This window comes from Anarrhichthys ocellatus, unplaced genomic scaffold, assembly GCF_004355925.1.
Source record: "Anarrhichthys ocellatus isolate YVR2014 unplaced genomic scaffold, GSC_Weel_1.0 scaffold46, whole genome shotgun sequence".
Taxonomy (NCBI): Eukaryota; Metazoa; Chordata; class Actinopteri; order Perciformes; family Anarhichadidae; genus Anarrhichthys; species Anarrhichthys ocellatus.
In genome coordinates, this window is record NW_022280076.1 from 2,404,918 (window position 1) to 2,426,974 (window position 22,057).

A 22,057-nucleotide genomic window follows, 5' to 3' on the forward strand; every position below is an offset into this window, starting at 1 on the left:
CTTTTTTAAACTATCAAATCAAATAAACTTCTTGAAATCAAATGCATCCAAATAGTGGACAATCAGTGCTTCAGGTAAATTCGTTTTCCAAATGATAAGCTAAGCGTACCACTGAAACTGTCCCTTCTTAAAAAAAACACCCCTTTCATGAGGTCCTATTACCTGTTGAAAATAAATGTGGCATGTCATTAAAACACATGTGCATGGGTCAACAACGTTATCACAAGTATTGCTTAAAGGAAGAAGCAGGAAAAAAGAAAGAGGACATCATTTTGTATGAGTGAGGGAGGAGAAGGTTATTATTTTGTATAGAAAGTGGAAGTAAAGACAGGAGGTGGATGACAGAGAAGTGGAGACTTACCCCAAAATTAAAATATCATGTTTATTTCACATGCATACCACACAAATTGTAAGACTACATTTGACATGATGATAGAAGTGATACAAATATGCTTTATTATATATCTTACCATATTTAACTTTCTGAATTCATGAACAAACACCATTCGGACATTAATGCATACTGGCCATTTCTTTTAAATGAATTGAAAGCATTTCGCTTTTCTTGATGATTCGCACGTCACATTGTTTAGCCATGAAAGTCTTCTCCTGGTTCAAAGCTTTGCTCTATAGTGGTGGTGATGCTGTGAATACTGACGTGTTTGTGTACATTTTGGAGCCTTTGTTTCTGCACACTGTGCTTAACACCGTAACAGAAGTAGATGATTAAACCTGTTTGAAGAAAAAATACATCTCCTATGATCATATTTGTTATTTCAATGCCTGTGCACATTTTGCGTAAATGAAAACGTGTATTTTACAGTGATGGTGATTCACTTACCTACTGCCATCCACACTGCATAGCGGATCCATGTGTCCGATCCAAGTTGCACCATAAGATAGACATTGACAAAGGTGCTGAAAACAGGAAGCACTGGCACAAAAGGAACCTGTACATATGAAAGAGCAGAAACATTAATACAATAATATAAAATAAAAACTAAACTTCCCTGTTTGGAAGTACGCAGTTTAATATATGAAATGCTACTGGTTAGGTATTTTTTTTTCTTCCCGTTGGGACTGATTTCCTACATTTTGGTAATCAAAGTTTATGATTTGAGTAATTTTTAATGTAAATCATTAAATGTGCACTTTAGGTTTGGTGAGTCATACCATGAAAGCAGCTTTGGTTGTGTTCTGTGTGTGTCTCCAGATGATTAAAGTAATGAGGATCAGCATCAGTATGATGATAGAGACACAAAGTAAACACCACCACTCGAGGGCCTGCTGGGAGTCCACAGCCCCAGATATGACGAGGCTTAGGATGATAGCTAAAAAGACTGAGGAGAACAATGTAAGTTCCAATGATTGTTAACAATGGAAATCATCTATATGCTGTGTAATATGCAAGGATGGTGTTAAGATCACTTACTCATAAAAACAGTTAAAAGAGTCACATTCTTTGATGTCCATGACGTGGCTTGTGAAGGAGGAAATATTAATTCAGTAACTGTAAAGGGTTCTGGTTTGCTGGAACTTGAATCCTCGCTGAGGTCTGCTTGGTACCTGTGAAAGTAAGAAAATATAAATAAATGCACTCAAGCATAATTTAATTATATATATTGATAAAGCTGTGACAAACGTGGGATCAGTGGCATCAGTTTATTCCTGTTTCTTTGTCTTTCCTGGTTCACATCAATTAAATGGATCCCAGTCTATAATACAGATCAATGTCATCTTACTTAATGATCTTTTGTCATTGTCAGTGAATGTAGTTAAATGGAATACAAAATGCATTCTTAAGGTAGAAGCTGAAAGTATCTGCCAGCTGTTATAAATGACCAACGTGTACTATCAGCTCATTAACCATTTTCCACCCACGACACCAACACCACTCATAAACATCACGAAACAAACATAGTAACTATTACGATTAGAGTAATAATACCACACATATGTTTATTATCATGAATCATACCTTAATATGAGGATACATATGGCAACGAGTGTGTAGGCAAAAAGGGTCCCAATTGACATCATGTCAACTAGCGCCTTCAGGTCAAACAATAACGCCATGATAGCTGAAAAGACACGAATAATAATGACAAGAGCAATTCACATGAACTTCAATAATTTCCTCCAATGCTCATTTCAATTAATCATATTTTAGCTATAACTTTATCCCGAGGTTGGTCCACAAGCATACATTAATTGACACCAACAGTTTAAAGGGTTCCCTCTGCAGATTTACTCAGCTCTGTACGATACAGCTTTAAAAGGAAAACATTATCCTCTCACCAAATATTTCCCCTAAAATAAATAAATACATTTATATGTTTAGAATAAGCGTAGTTTACATAAACCATTTACTCCTGAGCTCAAAACAGGAACAGACTAAATCTTTCAGAAACAAACAGAAAAGCTTTCAAATTATTATGACTTGTGTTGCCAGTTTTACCTGCTGCAACCCCTGAAGCCAGGGTCGCTAAAACAGGACTTTGTCTGTCACTCATTCTACTGAGAGGTCTGAAGAGAAGTCCATCCCTGGCCATGGCAAAGAGGACACGGGGCATCGGGAACATCGATCCTAGTAAGCTGTGGGAATGTTTATTCATGTTATTTGCTTTTGTTTTAATCCGTAATAGTGATTCCAATTATCTTAATTTACAGGATGTACTGTATGTTAGCCAAGTAGAAAGGTTAGCCGAGAATGAAACCATCCAATTAAAATTGAAATTTAAAATAAGGTAAATCCAAGTAATGATTGATTTGGCTGGTTTCATACCTTGTTGACAGTGCACAAAGGGATCCCACAGCCACTACATACTTTGCAGGTCCCCAACCGATGTATGTAAAGGCCACAGGCAACGGGCTATGAACACTGAGCAAATAGTACGGCATCAGAAGAGTCAGGGCTGCAGACACACCAAAGTAAGCCAGGAAGCAGATGAGGAGGGATGCCACGATGCCTAGTGGGATCGACTTCTGAGGGTTTTGAACCTCCTCTCCTGAAGAAAATAACACATTATTACTGTATAGTAACTTATTGTTCCAACTCACACAGGCTCCGCATTTGCCTGCTGAAAATTGGCATAAGTGCAGCCGGCCAATCAGGACAGCAGTGTATGCTTCGTTATATACTCTGGGGTCCGCACATATTTGAGGATGCATGTCCTGATTTGCCACCTACGCTTGTGGACATTTTAAGTGGGCGAATGCGTGGCCGTGATTGGAGAAGATTATTACCCATAGATGCCATTAAGGGACTCTGCCTGTGCTTATAGAACTAGGGTTATGTCACAATATTGTAACCTTGGACTTTTATATCGGGCTAAGCCCCTGCATCCCCTCTCAGTCTTGCAGTGTACTACATCAGTGTTAGTTTACCTGTTGTGGCAATGCAGTCAAATCCAACAAATGCATAAAAGCATGTGGCAGCTCCTGCTAATGTTCCCTCGAAGCCAAAAGGGAAAAATCCGCCACTGCCATATCTGCTTGTGTCATTCAGGGATGTGTAGTTACTGCAAAGAGCAGACATGTTGATGCTTGGTCATGCAACGATAATCAATGAACGATACATATTTCAAACCTACATTTAGCAAGAAAGGTCAACAATAGCAGCCTGAATAATACTGTTACTGTACAATACTGTTATTAAACACATAAAAGCACAACATCAGTCCTAATTGAGTCGAGACGTTACATGTTGGTGTGGCACAGTATGGGGTGGAAACACTTTTATTTTTCTTCATTATATATAAAATACAAGAACCCATACTCATATCCATCCAGGAGAGAATCTTCACCGATGTACCAGTTGTTGATGTCCCCCTTAATGACTCCAGAGATGATAACAAACAGCAACACCAGGATGTTAACTGCTGTAAAAACCTTATTTACAACAGCAGACTCTTTAACACCAAATGCAAGAATCCCTAGAAAGAAAACAGACAGAAAATATAAAAGTTGGTCATGAATACAATGGAACCTTGTTCATAAAAAGATACTCAATATACATTAACAAATATATCATAAAATGTTATAATCTACTATTATTTCCTTCAGTTTCCACACATAAATTACAATATTGAACTCTTACATTTGGTTACAAACTGAAACTTGCCTGCCAAGAGCATTATGAGGCCAGCTGCAAAGAAGTCTGGGTAGGGAGCCAATCCAGGTAAGTCCATCGCAGCTTGTTTGCCCAGAGAGCTGGCAATGACATTTCCAATGAGATCGTCAAAGGTCCCACTCCATGCTCTGGCAACACTTGACGTCCCTTAAAAACAATTTATTTTAGATTTGAGGCTCATTTGAAAGTTAAAGAGGACAGAAATATTGACAAGATACTTTTCCAAGATGACTAATAAACACCCATCACATGCAGTAAATGTATTCAGAGAGTGGCACTATCTTTACCAATGACATAAGACAGCAACAAGTTCCAGCCAGTGATAAAAGCCCATATCTCTCCCACAGTCACATAGCTGTAGAGGTAGGCAGAGCCAGTCTTGGGAACACGAGCTCCGAATTCAGCATAGCAAAGTCCTGCAAAGACGGAGGCCACTGCTGCAATCAGGAAGGAGATTATGATACTCGGCCCGGCCACGGTTCTGGCCACTTCTCCCGACAACACGTACACACCGGCCCCCAGTGTGCTGCCGACCCCCAGGGCCACCAGGTCGAGGGTGGTCAGGCATCGCCGAAAGTTGGACACCTCTCCTTCAGGGTCCAGAGGTTTCCTACGGGACAGGCTCTGCAGGAATAGCAGTATCTTTGCACCAGACATCCTATTAATCAAGACATCGGGTTTCATTGATCGCTCAAGATAAAGCAACACAATAACGGCTGAAGCATGTATGTTGAATTTAAAAGAGCTTAAAGACAAACAAGACATTAAAAGATAGAATATTACTCAGTACACGGTTGTTTGAAAATAGCATGATTTTACCTAAACATTTCGTTTACAGCTAGTCAAACATAACACACAGAACGTTTCCAAACTCGTTTTCCAAATCAAATGTTAGACACTAATAAAACCATTTGTAACTTAAATGTTATTCTAATCTTCAGTATTTGTCTAATTAAATTCCATTTGATCGGAATTGCATTGCATAAAAGTTGAGTCCAAGTTCAACTATTGATAAAAGCAAATACTGTAATCATTTAAAACTGAAAAATTGTGAGAGACACAGAGGAAAAAAATATTTACATTTCCATGATTAAACTGTCACAATTCCATCATATCATTTTACAATTTGTGCTGTAAAATTGCTGTAACGCGGAAGTCTTTCAGCCAAGACATTATGAAGAAAATTATGACCTTGTACATCACATTCAGTAAGCAGCAAGCACAAACACACACTAACACCCACAGTAAGTAATTAAAGCTCAGTGTTTATGAAACAGGAAGAAATGAAGGTAGGTAGTCGCTCCAATAATGTAAATGTTTTATTTTACTGTATACATGATGTATCGATTATTAATCACTAGATGAGGAGTCATTTAATAACATTTAATTTCAAAATGATAGACATTTAGAGCTCGACATATGATTATATTATCTAACAAACTGAGATCATATCCAGTAGATTCATAGACTCATTCTTATCAGAAAGTCATCTTACCTTTTCAGCTGAATGCCGCAGTGTGTGTGACCACACGCTATTTGTGAGGATAAATCCATTCACTGTGAACTCTTTGCTGCTCTACATTTTTGACACATTATGTTACTTTTCAGACATACATGCCATTTCTGTAAAATACGGGATACGAATGATTTGTTTGAGGGCACTTCTGCAATGTCAAACAATAACACACATTTCAGAAAGCATGGAGGCCTTTACCCAGATTTTACTTGAATTTTTACAATGAACAAATTAACCACAATCCCATTTGTGATTCATATTTTAAATAAAACACATTCATAATAATAATAATACCATGATTGGCATTAAAACATAATGAATTTTACACAATTATTGATGTCTTGATTGACACAAAAAATTGACCCTGTTGAGAACTAAGTGATGCTGTGACTTTGCTTTTATGAATTAAACTAATTCAAACAATACACAAAGAAAAAGGTCATGTTGATGCAAGGAAAACATGATCACTACTTCAACTCAAGGTTAAAATATTTATACGTTTCCAGATAACTTCTTTTATTTTATTCTGGGCTAAAAAAAAGCAATGCTGGGTGAAAACATCCCAAAGTTTAACAGAGCTGATTGAGCATAATCACACTTTTGTTCACTCAGTGTTTCAGTTACACTTTCTAATTCAAGATCCTGAAACCTGTTCAGTCTCTCAGCCCTCAGTCCTCTCTCCCCTTGTCCAACTACTCCTTTTGTTGCTTATTTGGACGAAATAACTCTCTTTACACTTAAAGACTTAAATCATAATCTTTAGAAAGTGATTTGTTTCAGTTTGAGTTATAGTAACTTTACAAAGAAACTACAAAATCTGTAAAACCCTTTCAGTACTTTTTAACACCTCTTACATGTTGTGGTCTGACTGTGCTTTTCTTAATCCAGTTAAACTCTATTACTGATGGACAGGTGGATGACTTTCTTCCAATGACTCAAACAAATAAGAAACTATGAGTAACGTTAGAGAGCAGACTTTTTATCCCTTGTGCCCGATGTCTCGACGACGCACAGCTTTGGGTCGTGCCACAGATAAGTCAACATGTTGTAAAGTGAAATTGTTTTCACAGGAGACATCTGCCCAGCAACAAATTGAAGACCCGTTCATCAGAGCATAAGGAGGCAGCTAATTGTTTGAGGAACATAATGGTGCGATCCACTGCTTCCAGGGGTTCCTGGTATCATGCTGCAGCTCTTCTGGCAAAATGCAATACAAGTTTAAACTGGAAAAATGATCACTGGACTGGCAACCCCATGAGGATCAAATCTAAGTGCAGGTGCATGCCAAGAATACTGAGAAATGTGTTAGAAATAAAAATGGCACTGAAGCAATTTGGATGTCTTTTTTTTATTAAAATAAACCTACATAAAATATTTGCTGGAAAGAGAAATTATTATGTTTTGTAGTAATACAGACAAACATTCAGTTAGGCCTACACACGTTTATGAAGGCAGTAGACAAAGACAACCTTCACCACGTGTCTCTTTCTTCTCATAGTATAAGCTAGCATGTTCGATTGTATTCCTGTAGTTATGCGGTAGGAGTCGATCATTTCTAAATCTCTCCCACTTTAGGTTGCGATGACTTTAGTTCAGGAGGAGTGAACTGAGTAGACTTCATTAGCTGAAGGAAATGGACTATCCCTCTCCCTGTTAATGATTCATCTGCAGAAAGAGGTTCAGAAGCTCACACTATTGTTCAGTGAAATCATTCAGCACCCTGGATATTTTAGGAAAAAGACCTTAAAATCTGTCTATGCCTGCAGGTTAACTTTTTCATTCAAATCACGCACTCAGGAGTTCAGGTGGTAAGTTTGATTCTGTATCATTTTACATGTTTGATGTTTTTATTGTTTTTATTTTGGAGTTAAAAAGCACTGAATAACTGTTAGAGAGTTAGAATTCAGCCATCGTCAGCTTACTTTTTGATTAAGGTTTGATTAAGAATGAATTAAATGTTTTTTAAAACAGATGGTCATATTACAGTCAATTACTCTATGCTGACATAGCTTTGAAAACATTTGTGTGTTTCTATCTATTTTTTTAAATTCGGAACAGGTAAAAAAATTTGTGAATTGTTATTTCGGCCTTTTTATCATTATTTAAAAAGAAGACATGGGGGACATTGGATACTACATTTGACAATGGATAATTATTTGATTATACTCTATAATCATTTTGTTTAAATTGATAATTTAATGCAAAATCTGCTTCCCATCCAAAGTGCTGACATTAAGAAAATGAAATATAATTAAAAGGCTGTGCAAAGAACTTCTCCTAATACTGGTAATATGGCCAACATTGGCTGTTACAGCCGTTAGCCACTTCATTATCACAGCTCTGCCCCAGCATTTTTCCAGCAGTATTAGCCAGATGCAGTAGGCTTCTCTCCATGGTGACTGGCTTCACTGGCCACAGCATGAGACCGAGCACTTAAAAGAAGGAGGGTCATTAGAGTGTGACTTCACTCATGTATGTCCACAATCTATTTCAGTTCAGACGGATATTTCAAGCAGCATGACTGCAGCATTACTGCGGTGTGAAATGTTAAAATGAATCTCTTCTTAGAAACATTACCAGAGAAGTCAGCTCTTAAAAAAAACGATTTCCAGACTCTTAAATAAACATATGTAACTGCGTAGCCCTGCTAGAGAATAATAGCCTCGGGTCATGTCGGCTTCTAGCACCATTCTTACCTTTCTCCCTGCTTATAAGCGAGCTCAGTGCGTGGATTTTTTTTCCACACAGAATGAATTTTCAAGAAAATAAAAAGCATCTCAAACTAAAAACAAAGTTTCCTTTTCTACATGCATGTTTATTTTTCAATATAAATATATTGAACATCAGACTGTAGCCCATTTGACTGAAAAAGCATGATGTGTTTTTCCTTTTTCTCTACAGTCAGACAATCTCATCAGTGCAAACATGAATAACACAAAACAGCGCAGCAGGCAGATTGATGGGAGAAGATAATACTGAGAAATACCTTCACTCTGGGGAGTTGTAGAGCATAATCCTACGCATTAGAAAGAAAAGAAAGATGAGATTGGTTCTGTATTACCTGATAGTGTTGGGGTCCAGTTATGTGATTTCAACCTATGGGCCCCATCAGAGAGCACAGATGACTGGTGATATTTTGCTCGGGGGTCTTTTCCCCATACACTTTGGAGTTGCATCCAAAGACCAAGACCTCGCAGCTCGGCCCGAGTCCACACAGTGTGTCAGGTACCATTTTGAGACCGGTTTACATTATTAGACTGAATGAGTGTGCTCAAATTCTCTAAATCCATGCCTTGTTTGCTCTTACAGGTTCAATTTCCGTGGTTTCCGTTGGCTACAGGCCATGATTTTTGCGATTGATGAGATTAACAACAGCAGTACTCTCCTGCCCAACATCACCCTCGGCTACAGGATCTTTGACACGTGCAACACAGTGTCAAAAGCCCTGGAAGCTACGCTTAGTTTTGTGGCCCAAAATAAGATAGACTCCCTGAATTTAGATGAATTTTGCAACTGCACTGATCACATCCCAGCAACCATTGCAGTAGTCGGAGCAGCTGGATCCGCAGTCTCCACAGCTGTCGCAAACCTACTGGGTCTTTTTTATATTCCTCAGGTGAGTAACTGATTACTGGTCACAAGGCAACACTGTATCCTGAATATTATGCAAACGTACTTGCAATAGATTATACATTTTACAGGAAATGTAATGCATCCTGGATGATGTGTTTTAGCAACAAAATGACAAAACCTTTATGTTAAATAATGATAATCAAAGATTACCTGAAATCTTTACCATTTCAGATCAGCTATGCCTCTTCTAGTCGCCTACTGAGCAACAAGAATCAGTACAAGTCCTTCATGAGAACCATTCCTACAGATGAGTACCAGGCCACAGCCATGGCAGACATCATTGGGTACTTTGAGTGGAACTGGGTCATTGCTGTGGCCTCAGATGACGAATATGGACGCCCAGGGATTGAAAAGTTTGAGAAGGAGATGGAGGAGCGAGACATCTGCATTCACCTAAATGAACTTATTTCTCAGTATTTTGAGGATCATGAAATCCAAGCGCTGGCTGACAGGATTGAGAACTCCACAGCTAAAGTCATCGTGGTGTTTGCCAGCGCCCCAGATATCGAGCCTTTAATCAAAGAGATGGCGAGGAGAAACATCACAGATCGTATCTGGTTAGCCAGTGAAGCGTGGGCTAGCTCCTCTCTTATCGCTAAACCAGAGTATCTTGGTGTTGTAGCAGGGACTATTGGGTTCGTTCTAAAGGCAGGGAATATTCCTGGCTTAAGAGAGTTCTTGCAGCAAGTGCAACCAAAGAGAGACAGTCATAATGAATTTGTCAGGGAGTTTTGGGAAGAAACCTTCAACTGTTATCTGGAAGACAGCCTGAGACAGCAAGAAAGTGAGAATGGCAGCACAAGTTTCAGGCCTTGTTGTACTGGTGAGGAAGACATCACAAGTGTTGAGACCCCGTACCTGGACTACACACACCTTCGTATCTCCTATAACGTGTATGTTGCAGTTTATTCCATTGCACAGGCCCTGCAGGACATACTCACCTGCACTCCTGGACATGGACTCTTTGCCAACAATTCCTGTGCAGATATAAAGAAAATGGAAGCATGGCAGGTAAGACGTTACACATTAACCCCAAACCAAGGCAATTCATTACCAAATGATGTACCTTTAGCCATGTTTGAAGCATCTAAATGTGTGGTTCTGCCTCGCAGGCCCTGAAGCAGCTCAGACATTTGAACTACACCAACAGCATGGGGGAAAAGATGCACTTTGATGAGAACGCAGACCTGGCAGCAAACTACACCATTATAAACTGGCACAGGTCTGCTGAGGACGGCTCTGTGGTGTTTGAGGAGGTCGGATACTACAACGTGCACTTCAAGAGAGGAGCCAAACTGTTCATTGACAAGACAAAGATTTTGTGGAATGGATACAGTTCTGAGGTCAGTCTAACTGTTTTGTAGAGGATGTCCACATTAATGTATTGTCCCCCCCGTTATTTGGTGTATTTTCCTTTTCCTGGCATGATCTAGTAAGAGTTATAAGCAGGTAATCACAGCATAGAAGGGAAACATTGACATCTTTGCAAATGTACATTGTTACAATTGCTGCAGGGTCACTTAAAGCTGCAGCAACTGGATTCTTTTGTCCACTTGTGGGCGGCAGAACTCACTATAAACACAACATTGATCCCTCTTGAACATGTTATGGCAAACATGTTAGCAAATACTACTAGTCACTAACATTGACTGTCTGGGCAGGAAGCATTTAGTGGCATTCAGCATTCAGCAGTTAGAGTGAACCAAACAGTAAGTGTGAGGGATATAAAAAACAAAACAACGAAATGAAAGATGTTAGAACACTTAGAAATTACAAAGTGTGCCAAATATCTGAGTTTCATGCTTGAAATTTGGTGAGTATTTAAACTTTCCACTGCATTCAGCCTGCGAAAACAAAAGACTACCCATCTTGCTCCTGATTTCTTGTTTGTTTTCTCTCGTGTTGACTTCATAGGAAAAGTATAAAATGCTCCTAAAATAGTTCACGCTTTTCCATCTCACTATTCTTCTTTCAATAAAAATGTTACACCAATGAACCACATTTGCTTTTTCTCATGTCACTTTTCTGTCTGTTTGCATCCTGTAGGTGCCATTCTCTAATTGCAGTGAGGACTGTGAACCTGGAACAAGAAAGGGGATCATTGACAGTATGCCCACATGCTGCTTTGAATGCACTGAGTGCTCAGATGGAGAGTACAGTAATCATAAAGGTATTGAGATGCCAAACATTCACAATCTCATATCCACTAATGTTACACCTAGTGTTGCACTTATAACACAGATGATTTTTCTTTTTATCTATACAGATGCCAGTGTTTGCATCAAGTGTCCATATAACTCTTGGTCCAATGGGAATCACACATTCTGCTTACTGAAGGAAATCGAGTTTCTCTCCTGGACAGAACCATTCGGGATAGCTTTGGCTATATGTGCAGTACTGGGTGTGCTCTTGACAGCCTTTGTGATGGGAGTCTTCGTCAGATTCCGCAACACCCCAATAGTGAAGGCCACAAACCGAGAACTGTCCTACGTTCTCCTGTTCTCACTAATCTGTTGCTTCTCAAGCTCCCTCGTCTTCATCGGAGAGCCACGGGATTGGACGTGCCGTTTACGGCAACCTGCCTTTGGGATCAGTTTTGTTCTCTGTATATCTTGCATCCTTGTGAAAACTAACAGAGTACTTCTGGTATTTGAAGCCAAGATCCCTACAAGTCTCCATCGTAAATGGTGGGGATTAAACCTGCAGTTTCTGTTGGTGTTTCTGTGCACATTTGTTCAAGTCATGATATGTGTGGTATGGCTTTACAATGCCCCTCCTTCCAGCTACAAGAATCACGACATTGATGAGATCATTTTTATCACCTGCAATGAGGGATCTGTGATGGCTCTTGGGTTTCTTATTGGCTACACATGCCTCCTGGCAGCTATATGTTTCTTTTTTGCATTCAAGTCACGGAAACTTCCAGAAAACTTTACAGAGGCCAAGTTTATCACCTTCAGCATGCTCATATTCTTTATTGTCTGGATCTCTTTTATCCCTGCGTACTTTAGTACTTATGGCAAGTTTGTTTCAGCTGTGGAGGTCATTGCTATACTGGCATCCAGCTTTGGGATGCTGGCCTGTATCTTCTTCAACAAGGTCTACATCATCCTCTTCAAACCCTTCAGGAACACCATCGAGGAAGTCCGATGCAGCACCGCAGCCCACGCTTTTAAAGTGGCTGCAAAAGCTACGCTGAAACATAATACAGCTGCGAGAAAAAAGTCTGGCAGCATCGGTGGATCTTCTGCCTCGACTCCGTCCTCATCCATCAGCCTCAAGACCAACGGCAATGACTGCGACGGGAATTCAGGAAAGCACAAGCCAAGGGTGAGCTTTGGCAGTGGAACAGTTACTCTGTCCTTGAGCTTTGAGGAGTCGAGGAGGAGCTCTCTGATGTGATAGCATACAGTATGTGTAAAAACATCAGCTTCATCTCACCCATTAATGGGGTGGGTTTTGGGACTTTATTTTTAAATACATTTACATGTAAACCTTTTCATTTTCCCATGTTCTTAACAATTTGTCTGACAGATGACCAGTCAAAATAATATTCTGTAGTATACCTGAATCCTGTGACTCTTATTAATTTCAGCATAACCCTGACGTACACTAAGCTAATAACAACAATTTTGTACTATTAAAAAACCTGACATTAAATCTTTAAGTTGTTGCTTTTTCTTTGGAGACTTTATATCTTATTTGCTTCAGTGAACTTTTAGTTTATCTGTCTGTCTGTCTGTCTGTCCGTCCATCTAACATCTTAAGTACACTGACAAGACAACCCTCCATGGTCAGCACAAAAGACATGCCTGGTGTGCCAATATGTGATCAGAGGACAAGCCAGACTCTTTTAGCGAGACATGAGGATGTATGAGTCACACTGTAAATGCACAATTACAGGATGTCGACACAACGTTCCATACGTCTATTCTATTGTGGTGAATGACAAGGCAACAAAAGATACGGATGTAAAGTCCGTCGACTATGCCAAATCTATGCCACCTTATTGAGGGTGTATTTGGGTAGAACAAAGTGTGATATAAATTAGACATATTTGTTTGGTTTAATAAAAGAAGCGTCACTGCTGTCATCACAGTCAGACTAAACCACAACGTCTAAGTGTCCCTATTCTGATTTAGACTCTTTCGTAATCTATCATTTGGGATTTATTTGGGATATTCTTTATTTCTCGGTTTCCCTCCAGACAAAGTCTCCTTTCTGCATTCTGTCTAATGTTTAAAAATGACAAATGTTGTATTACAGCTCACACAACTGAAAGTACTTGAATTAGTTTGAAGTATAATCTAGGATAACAACCAATATGCTTTTATATATAACTCAAATTCTCTCAGAAATATAGATCTGAATAAAAGAAAAAAACCTGATCCAAACAAAACAATGAACATGCTGATGGAGGTCGATGGGACATTTTGGTGTAGATCTCTCAAAGAACATTCACTGCTTGAAATTATCACAAGTCTCTGACAACTGCAAACAGTACAGGCCTATCTCACATGTTAATGTCATTCTCGCAATAGGACTACACCACACAGTCATGGCCTCACAGTTTGGAGGAGGTATAGAGAAGAGGGAGGAGCGCCTTGGGGAAGGCACTGTTTATTCTGATCCACTCAGAACTCAGTTACTATAAGCTGTAACTATTTCCTGAGTAGAAAAAGACTCTTGGCCTATGAAGTAATAATAGAACAATAAAATAACGTTAACGTATACGTTAAGTATATTTTGATTTTTAAATTAAGTTCTAATTTTAAATACGACTTTTACTTATGTATATTTTCCCTTTTACTTATTGTAAGAAAAGGGTTTGAGTACTTATTTTTCACATAATTACCAAGTGAAGGGTCCTGTAATGTGAGCTGAGAAGAGAAATACTTTGTTTGTCCATGCTCCTAAAATATTCCCTAAGGTCTTTGGGAACTTGTATGGTTAAATGTATGAGTGTGACTCATTTATAGCTCGACGATGCCACCCTAGGAATTGCACCCAAGGAAATATTCATTAAGAAAAATCCACAAGATGCAAGACAAGATACTAATAATCAAATGAACTCAATAAAGGGTGATATAATGGTAACAGGGCAAAACAACAGCAATTAATAGTAAGATACTGTAAATGCATCCCACTGTTTCTGTTTTACTATTTAAACACAATAAAAAGTATGTGAAAAGGCGTTTGAGGACTGCAGGACCTCACACATCGCTCAACGGGAGGATGACATGCTGAGACATCCAGTGTCATATAGCTGACCTGAAACAGGCTGAGGAGCAGCTGGACAACCACCTCCTCTGTTGGCAGGAGGACAAGACATTTATCCTCAAAGCCGGTGCAGCCCAGAGAGACCAGCTGTTGTCTGTGTTTGATCTGCAGGATGGGTATTGCATGATGGGAATGTTTGTCACAGTCGTAGTCCTGGGCACAAGAGGAGCTTGTATAATTTATCCATATACAAATTGCTGAAGTCAGATCAGAATATACATGGCTTTATTTGTGCTACAAATAGTAATATTAAAATGAAATAATTATGCAGTTGAAAAGTAGCATGGAGCAATATATATATATATATATATATATATTTCTTTTATGAAACAAAGGTTGAAAAATAACATGTAAATCAAAGTTAGAGCAATTGTCACTAGGAGCGACGAGCTTTTACTTTGAAAACCACTTAACGGAAGTGTCAATAAAAAACATGCATGAACATTATGCATCAAGCCACCTAAAAGACAGCAATGACTTCCTCTTTGTTGATGCTGCCTTCAAAATGCTGTGTGTTAATCTTGTTTCAGTAGCATAGTAAAACACACAGATATCTTGAGGTATCTGCTGAATACATTGCTTTTTGATGAAAACGTTTTTTTTATTGTTATCAATATTTTTCGCAGTTTTAGTGCAAAAGCTTTTAGTATGAAATACACCCAGCAGAAGTATTGTGTAGTTATATTGACTTGACACACTGCTGGGTTGCAACATGGAATAATGTGAGCTCGTGTCAAAGGTAAGATGCGTCAACCAAACCACGTTATCTGAAGCGTTACATCAGCGATTATAACGGAAAACAAGGTGTGTTCAAGCTCCGCACCGTTATCTTTTACAGCACTATACAGTAACATCCGCATACGTCAGCTAGCAAACAGCTACGCTAACTCTGCTCAGAGAGCTCACCTTTGCGCAGCTGCAGGTTGCGGAATATATTTGAGCTTTTACTGTTAAAAGAAAACACGGACCGTAACGTTTAATGAGGAGACGACGGAGCTTTATATGAATAACGGTATGTTTCTCAGAAGTGTTTGTTTGGCAACACTCTACAGCGTAACATCCGCATTCCTGTCCCTCCATTCATGTTGTATTTGATAAAGTGTTGAAATTCATGGCCTACAGTTTAATTTAGTTTTATCACTGTAAACTGAATATATTGCTTTTTGAGCTACCTGTTAGACAAAACAAGTGAATTGACGAGGTCAACATTTTATCTGGCATTCTTTTAGAACAATGATTAATTGATCTGTCAATTAATTAATCGAGAGATTAATCAATAATTAAAACTCGTTGGATATTTGATATATATATATATCTGTTCAAGTGAGGAGAAAAGTGAGACTGCAATGTAATACTAAACGTTGTGAAGGGGAAAAGACAAAAGACAGGTATATAGCATAGGTGTGTAGTTACTGGTGTTAAGTTACCATTCAGAAAGCTTTTTCAGTGGTGTGTAACAGAATAAATGGGAAAAATAAGGAACCTGAACACTTTGTCTTTATTTGTTTTATAAGATAACATGCAAAGTACTGCTGATATCTCTTTAAAACTAGAACCTGCCTTGTCAGGGTGCAGTTTTACATGATATCATGTGGTAGTAACAGACTGATTGTGACGCACATTCATGGCAGTAACTTCATGTCTCTCACTATCAATCAACAGCTGTCGGAGAACTGAAGTCCTTGGAACTGGATTTTGAGGGTTCAGCGATGGATTTTCACCAATAACTTTTCCCTTAATTCACAGTGATCATATATATTTGATTCACTGTTTACTTCGGCATCATGTTTGATCGCCATGGGATGACCGGTTAGTGAACCTGTGGCTGTCGGTATTGTTGCCTAAATGTCCTGCACAGAGGAAATATCCTAAACTAGAACCACCAGCATCTACAGTTTGCCACCTTTACTGTTCCACATCAGTGCAGTCACACAGCTATGGGCTTCTATTCGCCTGTGTGCAAGACTTTGCGGAGGGGGAAATACTTTCTCCTGCTCTTCGTCTCGCTGTCGGTGCTGGCATGGATCGCAACCTTTTCAGGCGAAACGGTGAAATCCGGTCAGGTCTTCTCAGCCTCACCACAACCTCTCGTCAAAGCCGACATGATTGAGAAACCCAACACTTGGACGGCGGCACCCAATCGATTGAAAACTCCACCGACAAAAATCGAATGCCCTCAGGAGTCACCATTGCTACGTACGTATTATATTTGTAATTTAAATCTATCTGCTTATGGTGTCCTCTTGTTTCTTTCTATAAGTTCTCCACCTTTTTAAAATGACGGCATGACAGTGTAGCTATCTTACTATAATAAACTAGATAAGGGTCTGTGCCAATCATTAATCTGTGATGTCACCTTGAACATAACGACTACAGCAGTGTGCGTAGTTTCTCAAAACAAAATGAATGGTTGATTGTGCTGTGCATGATAGAAGATTTTAGATTTTGCTTTGTAAGTACATGTTTCTCAAAATTGTTGTACACAAGCTTACACTTCAGGGATTATTCCTCCCGTGTTTATCAGCATTGTAAGCACGTTTGTAGAGGCTACATGTTGTCTGTCCAGTACAGGGTCGAAAAGGGATCAAAATAAGTAGATTAAATGGGATATTTATTGCGCTATGAATCCCCTATAACGGTATAATCCCAGAGACTCACATCTGTGGCTGAATTTGCTAACCTCCACAGAGGGAGCTGTGAAGCTGTCCTTTGAATCCTCTCTGACGCTGACGGACGTAGAGAGTAAAAGCAAAGGAGTGACTGAAGGCGAGTACGAGCCCTCAGACTGCACGGCGAGGCAGAGCGTGGCGGTGCTCATCCCTCATCGCAGCAGAGAGAGACACCTCCTCTACCTCTTGAACCACCTGCACCCCTTTCTGCAGAGGCAGCAGCTACACTACGCCATATATGTCATCCAGCAGGTATACAGGCTCCACACCACGCACAGTTTTAAAACCCATTCATGTTTAGGTGTCATGCTCATAGAACTGAGAGTATTGATTCATGATATCGGGGGAACTGCACTGAGGTTGTACAAATGAGTGTTTATATATTTGTTATTAGTATTATTATTTAGTTGAAGTAGTTGTAATGCAAGCTCACAACTGTAACAAATTCCTCTGACTTTCTCAAACAAAAGGTAAACAATGACATCACTTGACTGTAATGCAGCCTTTAAAACAAGGAAAAGACGACACTTATGCTATATTAGGATATCCAAAATCTAAGACGATATCTAGTCTCATATCACATCGATATATATATATATATATATATATATATATATATATATATATATCCAGAGCAGTTCATTTTCTGCCTTGTATGAAATACTTTATAATGTTTTGGTTCCTATGTGATCACCTGGTGCCATCCTGAGGCGGTCTCTGGCGTTCATGGGGATTATTTGTAAAAATCAATCAGCATAAAGCACATTTAACTCTTTCATATAAGTATATTTTAATAAGTATATTTTATTTAATAACTGGCCCACACAAGTAGCATTAAATCACTTTCTGAGCTGCGGCTGCTCTGTAGTGTACTCGACACTCCGACCCTCCTACCTATTAATAATCTTCTTTTTAATTGATAAAGCATAATGACGCATCAGATACAACAGAAGAGCACAGACATCTACACTGAACTTTCAACTGTTCAACTTTTATTGTGTTTTCTGTTCTTTTAAAGGCTGGTGATGCAACTTTTAACCGTGCCAAGTTACTCAATGTCGGGTATTTGGAAGCACTGAAGGACTACAGTTGGGATTGCTTTATCTTCCATGATGTGGACCTGGTTCCTGAAAATGATCACAATTTATACGTCTGTGACAAGCAGCCCAAACACCTGGTGGTCGGCAGGAATGCCACGGGATACAAGTAAGTATATGATGAAGAGTCATTTACTGCAAGCCATGAGTCAGCAGTCAAACTTTACATCACCCATGTGAATAAACTACACAATGTTAACGGATGGCGAGATATTATCTTGAAAGCTCGGATATAAAATCCAAACAAAGAACAGTAATGTTTCTTCGTATTCTTCCTCTCTCAGGCTGCGTTACAAAGGCTACTTTGGAGGAGTCACGGCTATGACCAAAGACCAGTTTTATCAAGTGAATGGATTCTCAAACACTTACTGGGGTTGGGGTGGAGAAGATGACGACCTTCGCATCAGGTGAGACAGAAACAAGAGAAGACAGGATTAATTGTTCTTTTCATCACATCTGGAGCAGATGTAGTGCTCTCCTCCATTGATTCATGTGTGGCTCTGCTGTCTGCAGGGTTGAGCTGCAGAAAATGAAGATTGTGCGGCCGCCCGCCGAGTTCGCTCGCTACACCATGGTGTTTCACAAACGGGACAGTGGCAACGAAATAAACAAAGACCGGTCAGTAAATGTAGAGATGGGCATAATGTGCTTGTCGCAGCACATTATTACTGATCAATTAAATGTGATCTCTTCATTGATTTTTTTCCTAGGATGAGGTTGTTAGGACGAACACCTCTGGTTTGGAAAAAGGACGGACTGAACAGCTGCTCATATAAGACTATGCTGGTCAAGAGGCAGCCTCTTTATGTGAACGTTACTGTGGACATTGGTAAGCCACAGAATTGAGGTTACAACTGGGAAGCTTTACTGTGACCAAAAAATATTTTATGGTACGCGTCTTTCAAGACTGAGCAATATTACTAACTATAGTGACACATTTAAAGAGTTTACTTGAACCACTCCTCTTCATGTATTCATAAGCTTTATTATAACTACAGGTTGCTCTACATGTCACACCGTTGAACTGAATAACTGTTCTTAAGTCTACAGAATGCTGCAGCCGCTGGGAAGCTCTTGAGTTAGAGTGACTTTGTTTTTAGATATAGATTTTATACAAGTTGTTGGTGGTCGTTCTGTTCCTTTCATGGTCACATTCCATACGTGTATGATTGTTTTAGGGTTGATTTTCTCCTGTGGGTTGAACACTTTTACATGTAAAACTATTTTTAAACTACAACTTCTCAATAAGATTTTGTAAAAATATCACAACCAAGAAAATTGAGGTAATATTGTAGCATCAAACGTTTCACTGACATTTTCTATTTTAATTTTAATATGAATCAATTACTTTTGAATGTTTGCGTGTTGATGGGAGAACCCAGATCATCACCTCTAATAGGATTGTTTTCTCTTTAGAACACATATATAATAAATAGTATTTTCTTATGAATTGTCTTCTGGTTTTTACTTTATTCGACAAGATGTGCACTTGAATTTATAACAATGTATATATTTTTGACTATGGATTGATGATTGGATATGGATGATTTTTAGGACAAAACAAACTCTCTAAAAAGCTTCCCCCAGGTTATTTGGAATACCATAACTAATTGTACTACTAATATTTTATAGAATTAATGTTTTGATTGTCGTAGTTTGTATATAATTGGCACCACGATGGTAACAACCTGTAGTACGTGGATCTGACCAGTAGGGGGCCCCGAGAGCACAAAATCCACCATTGGAAAAGCCTCTCGAGTGAGGTCTCTGCTCCTCGTTAACTATGAAAAGAGTGCTTTTATTGCCTGGCAATTTGCACAGCAGTGGCCTTAATTCATCATGGTAACAAAATAACAACCTATTTAAGTCTAGTTTGGTTGAAATGTGGGAAGACGTCACACAGCACAAGCCTGGACCATATGTGTAAACTAAAGAAGGCAGATTTTTTAATTTAAATGACAAATATGAATTGTCTAGCACCATATGCCGACTATAGAGCCGAGGGCAACTGGAATCAGTTTTACAATTGAATTTTCATCTTCACATAAACAAAAGTAATGTGTTGTGATTTCTAAACTATGCTGCAGATATATCAGCACTGCATCCTTCTGAGGACATAAAGGACATGTACTAAAAGTAAGGACAAGAATAACCCCTTTACTATTCAGATACAATGAACTGTCTTCTCAGCATAGCTTCTTTTTTTCTTTTTTTACCAGTGCAAAGAAAGAGTGGGGTGTCTGACGCTTTGTATGGACAGAATGATGTCATCTCCTCTTCCTATAGTGCAGAAAGAAAGCTTTGTCTTGTTGAGGCCAAGCCTGGTCATCTAGATCACATGTGACTTTCACAAAACACTTCTAGCACACAAAATATCAACTCTGCAAGTCGGAGCACTGCAAACTAGTCCATTCAGATATGTTAACATGCCAGTGGTGCCTGGAATGTGTGCTTTATCGTTTGTAAATATACTGTAGTAAACTTGTACGAGTGAAGAATGTAGAGTGAGGTGTTCGTATCTTTATGTTTGAATAGGAGAGCAATCATTTATGGAAAAGCAATGCAGCTGTGCTTTAGATTGAATGAAAGCTTCTTGGTTTGGTTCACGCTTTCTCAAAAGACTATTATTTGATGGAAAAGTAAGCAATAAATAAAATCATTAAAATCATGCTTTTGCTCTGTTAGCTCATTGTTTTGGTTTTCAGGACTGCAACTTCGCCATTTTGGTTCAGCGCTCTCATCAGTGTCGTTTTTGGCCTCATCAGGCAGCTATTTTTGGCAAAATATCTCTGATAAACCCACTTTACACTATCTATACACTACACTTTACACTACCTGGCCAACATTAAACATCAGGCAGACAATTTTAGCGACTAGCTGGTGAACATATTCGAGCATTTTGCAGCTAAAGAGACCGATACTTCCCTCAGGAATGGTGGAGACCAAAAACAAAGCTAAAAGAAAGTGAATATTAGACTTACATTTATCAGGTGGCAAGAAACATGATTTCAAATGAAGTTACCTTTGTCTGCTGGATGTCTAAATGGGCAACTGTTGCAAATAAGTTTGCTATATCAACTTAAAAGGTGATAATTTGTCGGTGTTGTTTCACAGCTTGTTTTCACTGCCACCAAGTTATTGCAGTATGCCAAGCTTTCATATACAGAAATGTGACTTGGAAACCATAATTGTTGTGCCGTTATGAGGCTAGTAAGACTAGACTTTAGTGTGCCAACAAATCAAACCAAGTTTCCAAACATAGAGCAGCTTTTCGGCCTCCAGTTCTTGTGTAAAATTTGAATTAGATAAATTGTCTCCAACGCAGTAAATCACTGTGGTCAGACGTTTGACAGTGGACCAACAGGGGTTAACATAGATATACTGCAATCAGTGATTAGCTTTTTAAATATCACCCCAGGGAAAGTTACAGCTAAAAAAATTCAGACCTCAATTTATGGAATTTATGTTTTAGGATCTGTAATCTTTGGTGTGAAACTGTTAAAAAGCTACAAATCAGAGGAATATGTTATCACTACCCAGGGAGTTTTTCATGAATTGTCTCAGGTTAGTTTGTGGATGTAAATGAATTACATTTAGTAAAGACAGGAAGTAATAGAGACACTATGGTACATGACTAAAAGCTGTACGTTTAATGCAATCCTTGATTACGTCTTTGTGATAACGTTGCAGTCTGGTTTGAAAAAGAAAAACATAACATGCATAGCAGTTA

At 38.9% G+C, this 22,057-nt stretch overlaps 3 protein-coding genes across 5 annotated transcripts; 2 read left to right on the forward strand and 1 right to left on the reverse strand.

The window, feature by feature from the left end:
• Nucleotides 1–589: 589 nt before the first annotated feature.
• On the reverse strand, nucleotides 590–4,795 carry LOC116395311 (cationic amino acid transporter 2). The gene is made up of 11 exons (XM_031869095.1): nucleotides 4,420–4,795; nucleotides 4,124–4,279; nucleotides 3,773–3,935; nucleotides 3,388–3,521; nucleotides 2,786–3,008; nucleotides 2,459–2,595; nucleotides 1,979–2,081; nucleotides 1,433–1,566; nucleotides 1,174–1,340; nucleotides 842–950; nucleotides 590–732 (listed from the first exon to the last, which is right to left on the reverse strand). The coding sequence occupies exons 1-11, from the start codon at nucleotides 4,787–4,789 to the stop codon at nucleotides 590–592; spliced, it is 1,839 nt and encodes a 612-aa protein (XP_031724955.1). The 5' UTR covers nucleotides 4,790–4,795.
• A 3,893-nt stretch (nucleotides 4,796–8,688) lies between these two features.
• casr (calcium-sensing receptor) lies at nucleotides 8,689–12,683 on the forward strand. The gene is made up of 6 exons (XM_031869235.1): nucleotides 8,689–8,873; nucleotides 8,958–9,264; nucleotides 9,453–10,292; nucleotides 10,394–10,624; nucleotides 11,328–11,451; nucleotides 11,548–12,683. The coding sequence occupies exons 1-6, from the start codon at nucleotides 8,689–8,691 to the stop codon at nucleotides 12,681–12,683; spliced, it is 2,823 nt and encodes a 940-aa protein (XP_031725095.1).
• A 2,526-nt stretch (nucleotides 12,684–15,209) lies between these two features.
• Nucleotides 15,210–19,489, forward strand: b4galt4 (UDP-Gal:betaGlcNAc beta 1,4- galactosyltransferase, polypeptide 4). 3 transcript variants are annotated; one of them, XM_031869209.1, is made up of 7 exons: nucleotides 15,210–15,300; nucleotides 16,224–16,757; nucleotides 17,250–17,482; nucleotides 18,249–18,436; nucleotides 18,612–18,734; nucleotides 18,841–18,945; nucleotides 19,038–19,489. In XM_031869209.1, the coding sequence occupies exons 2-7, from the start codon at nucleotides 16,499–16,501 to the stop codon at nucleotides 19,171–19,173; spliced, it is 1,044 nt and encodes a 347-aa protein (XP_031725069.1). In that variant the 5' UTR covers nucleotides 15,210–15,300; nucleotides 16,224–16,498; the 3' UTR covers nucleotides 19,174–19,489. The 3 variants fall into 3 exon arrangements, with proteins under 3 accessions (XP_031725069.1, XP_031725071.1, XP_031725070.1); XM_031869211.1 differs by having other exon boundaries at nucleotides 15,281–15,365; XM_031869210.1 differs by lacking the exon at nucleotides 15,210–15,300 and adding an exon at nucleotides 15,380–15,573.
• Nucleotides 19,490–22,057: the final 2,568 nt, after the last annotated feature.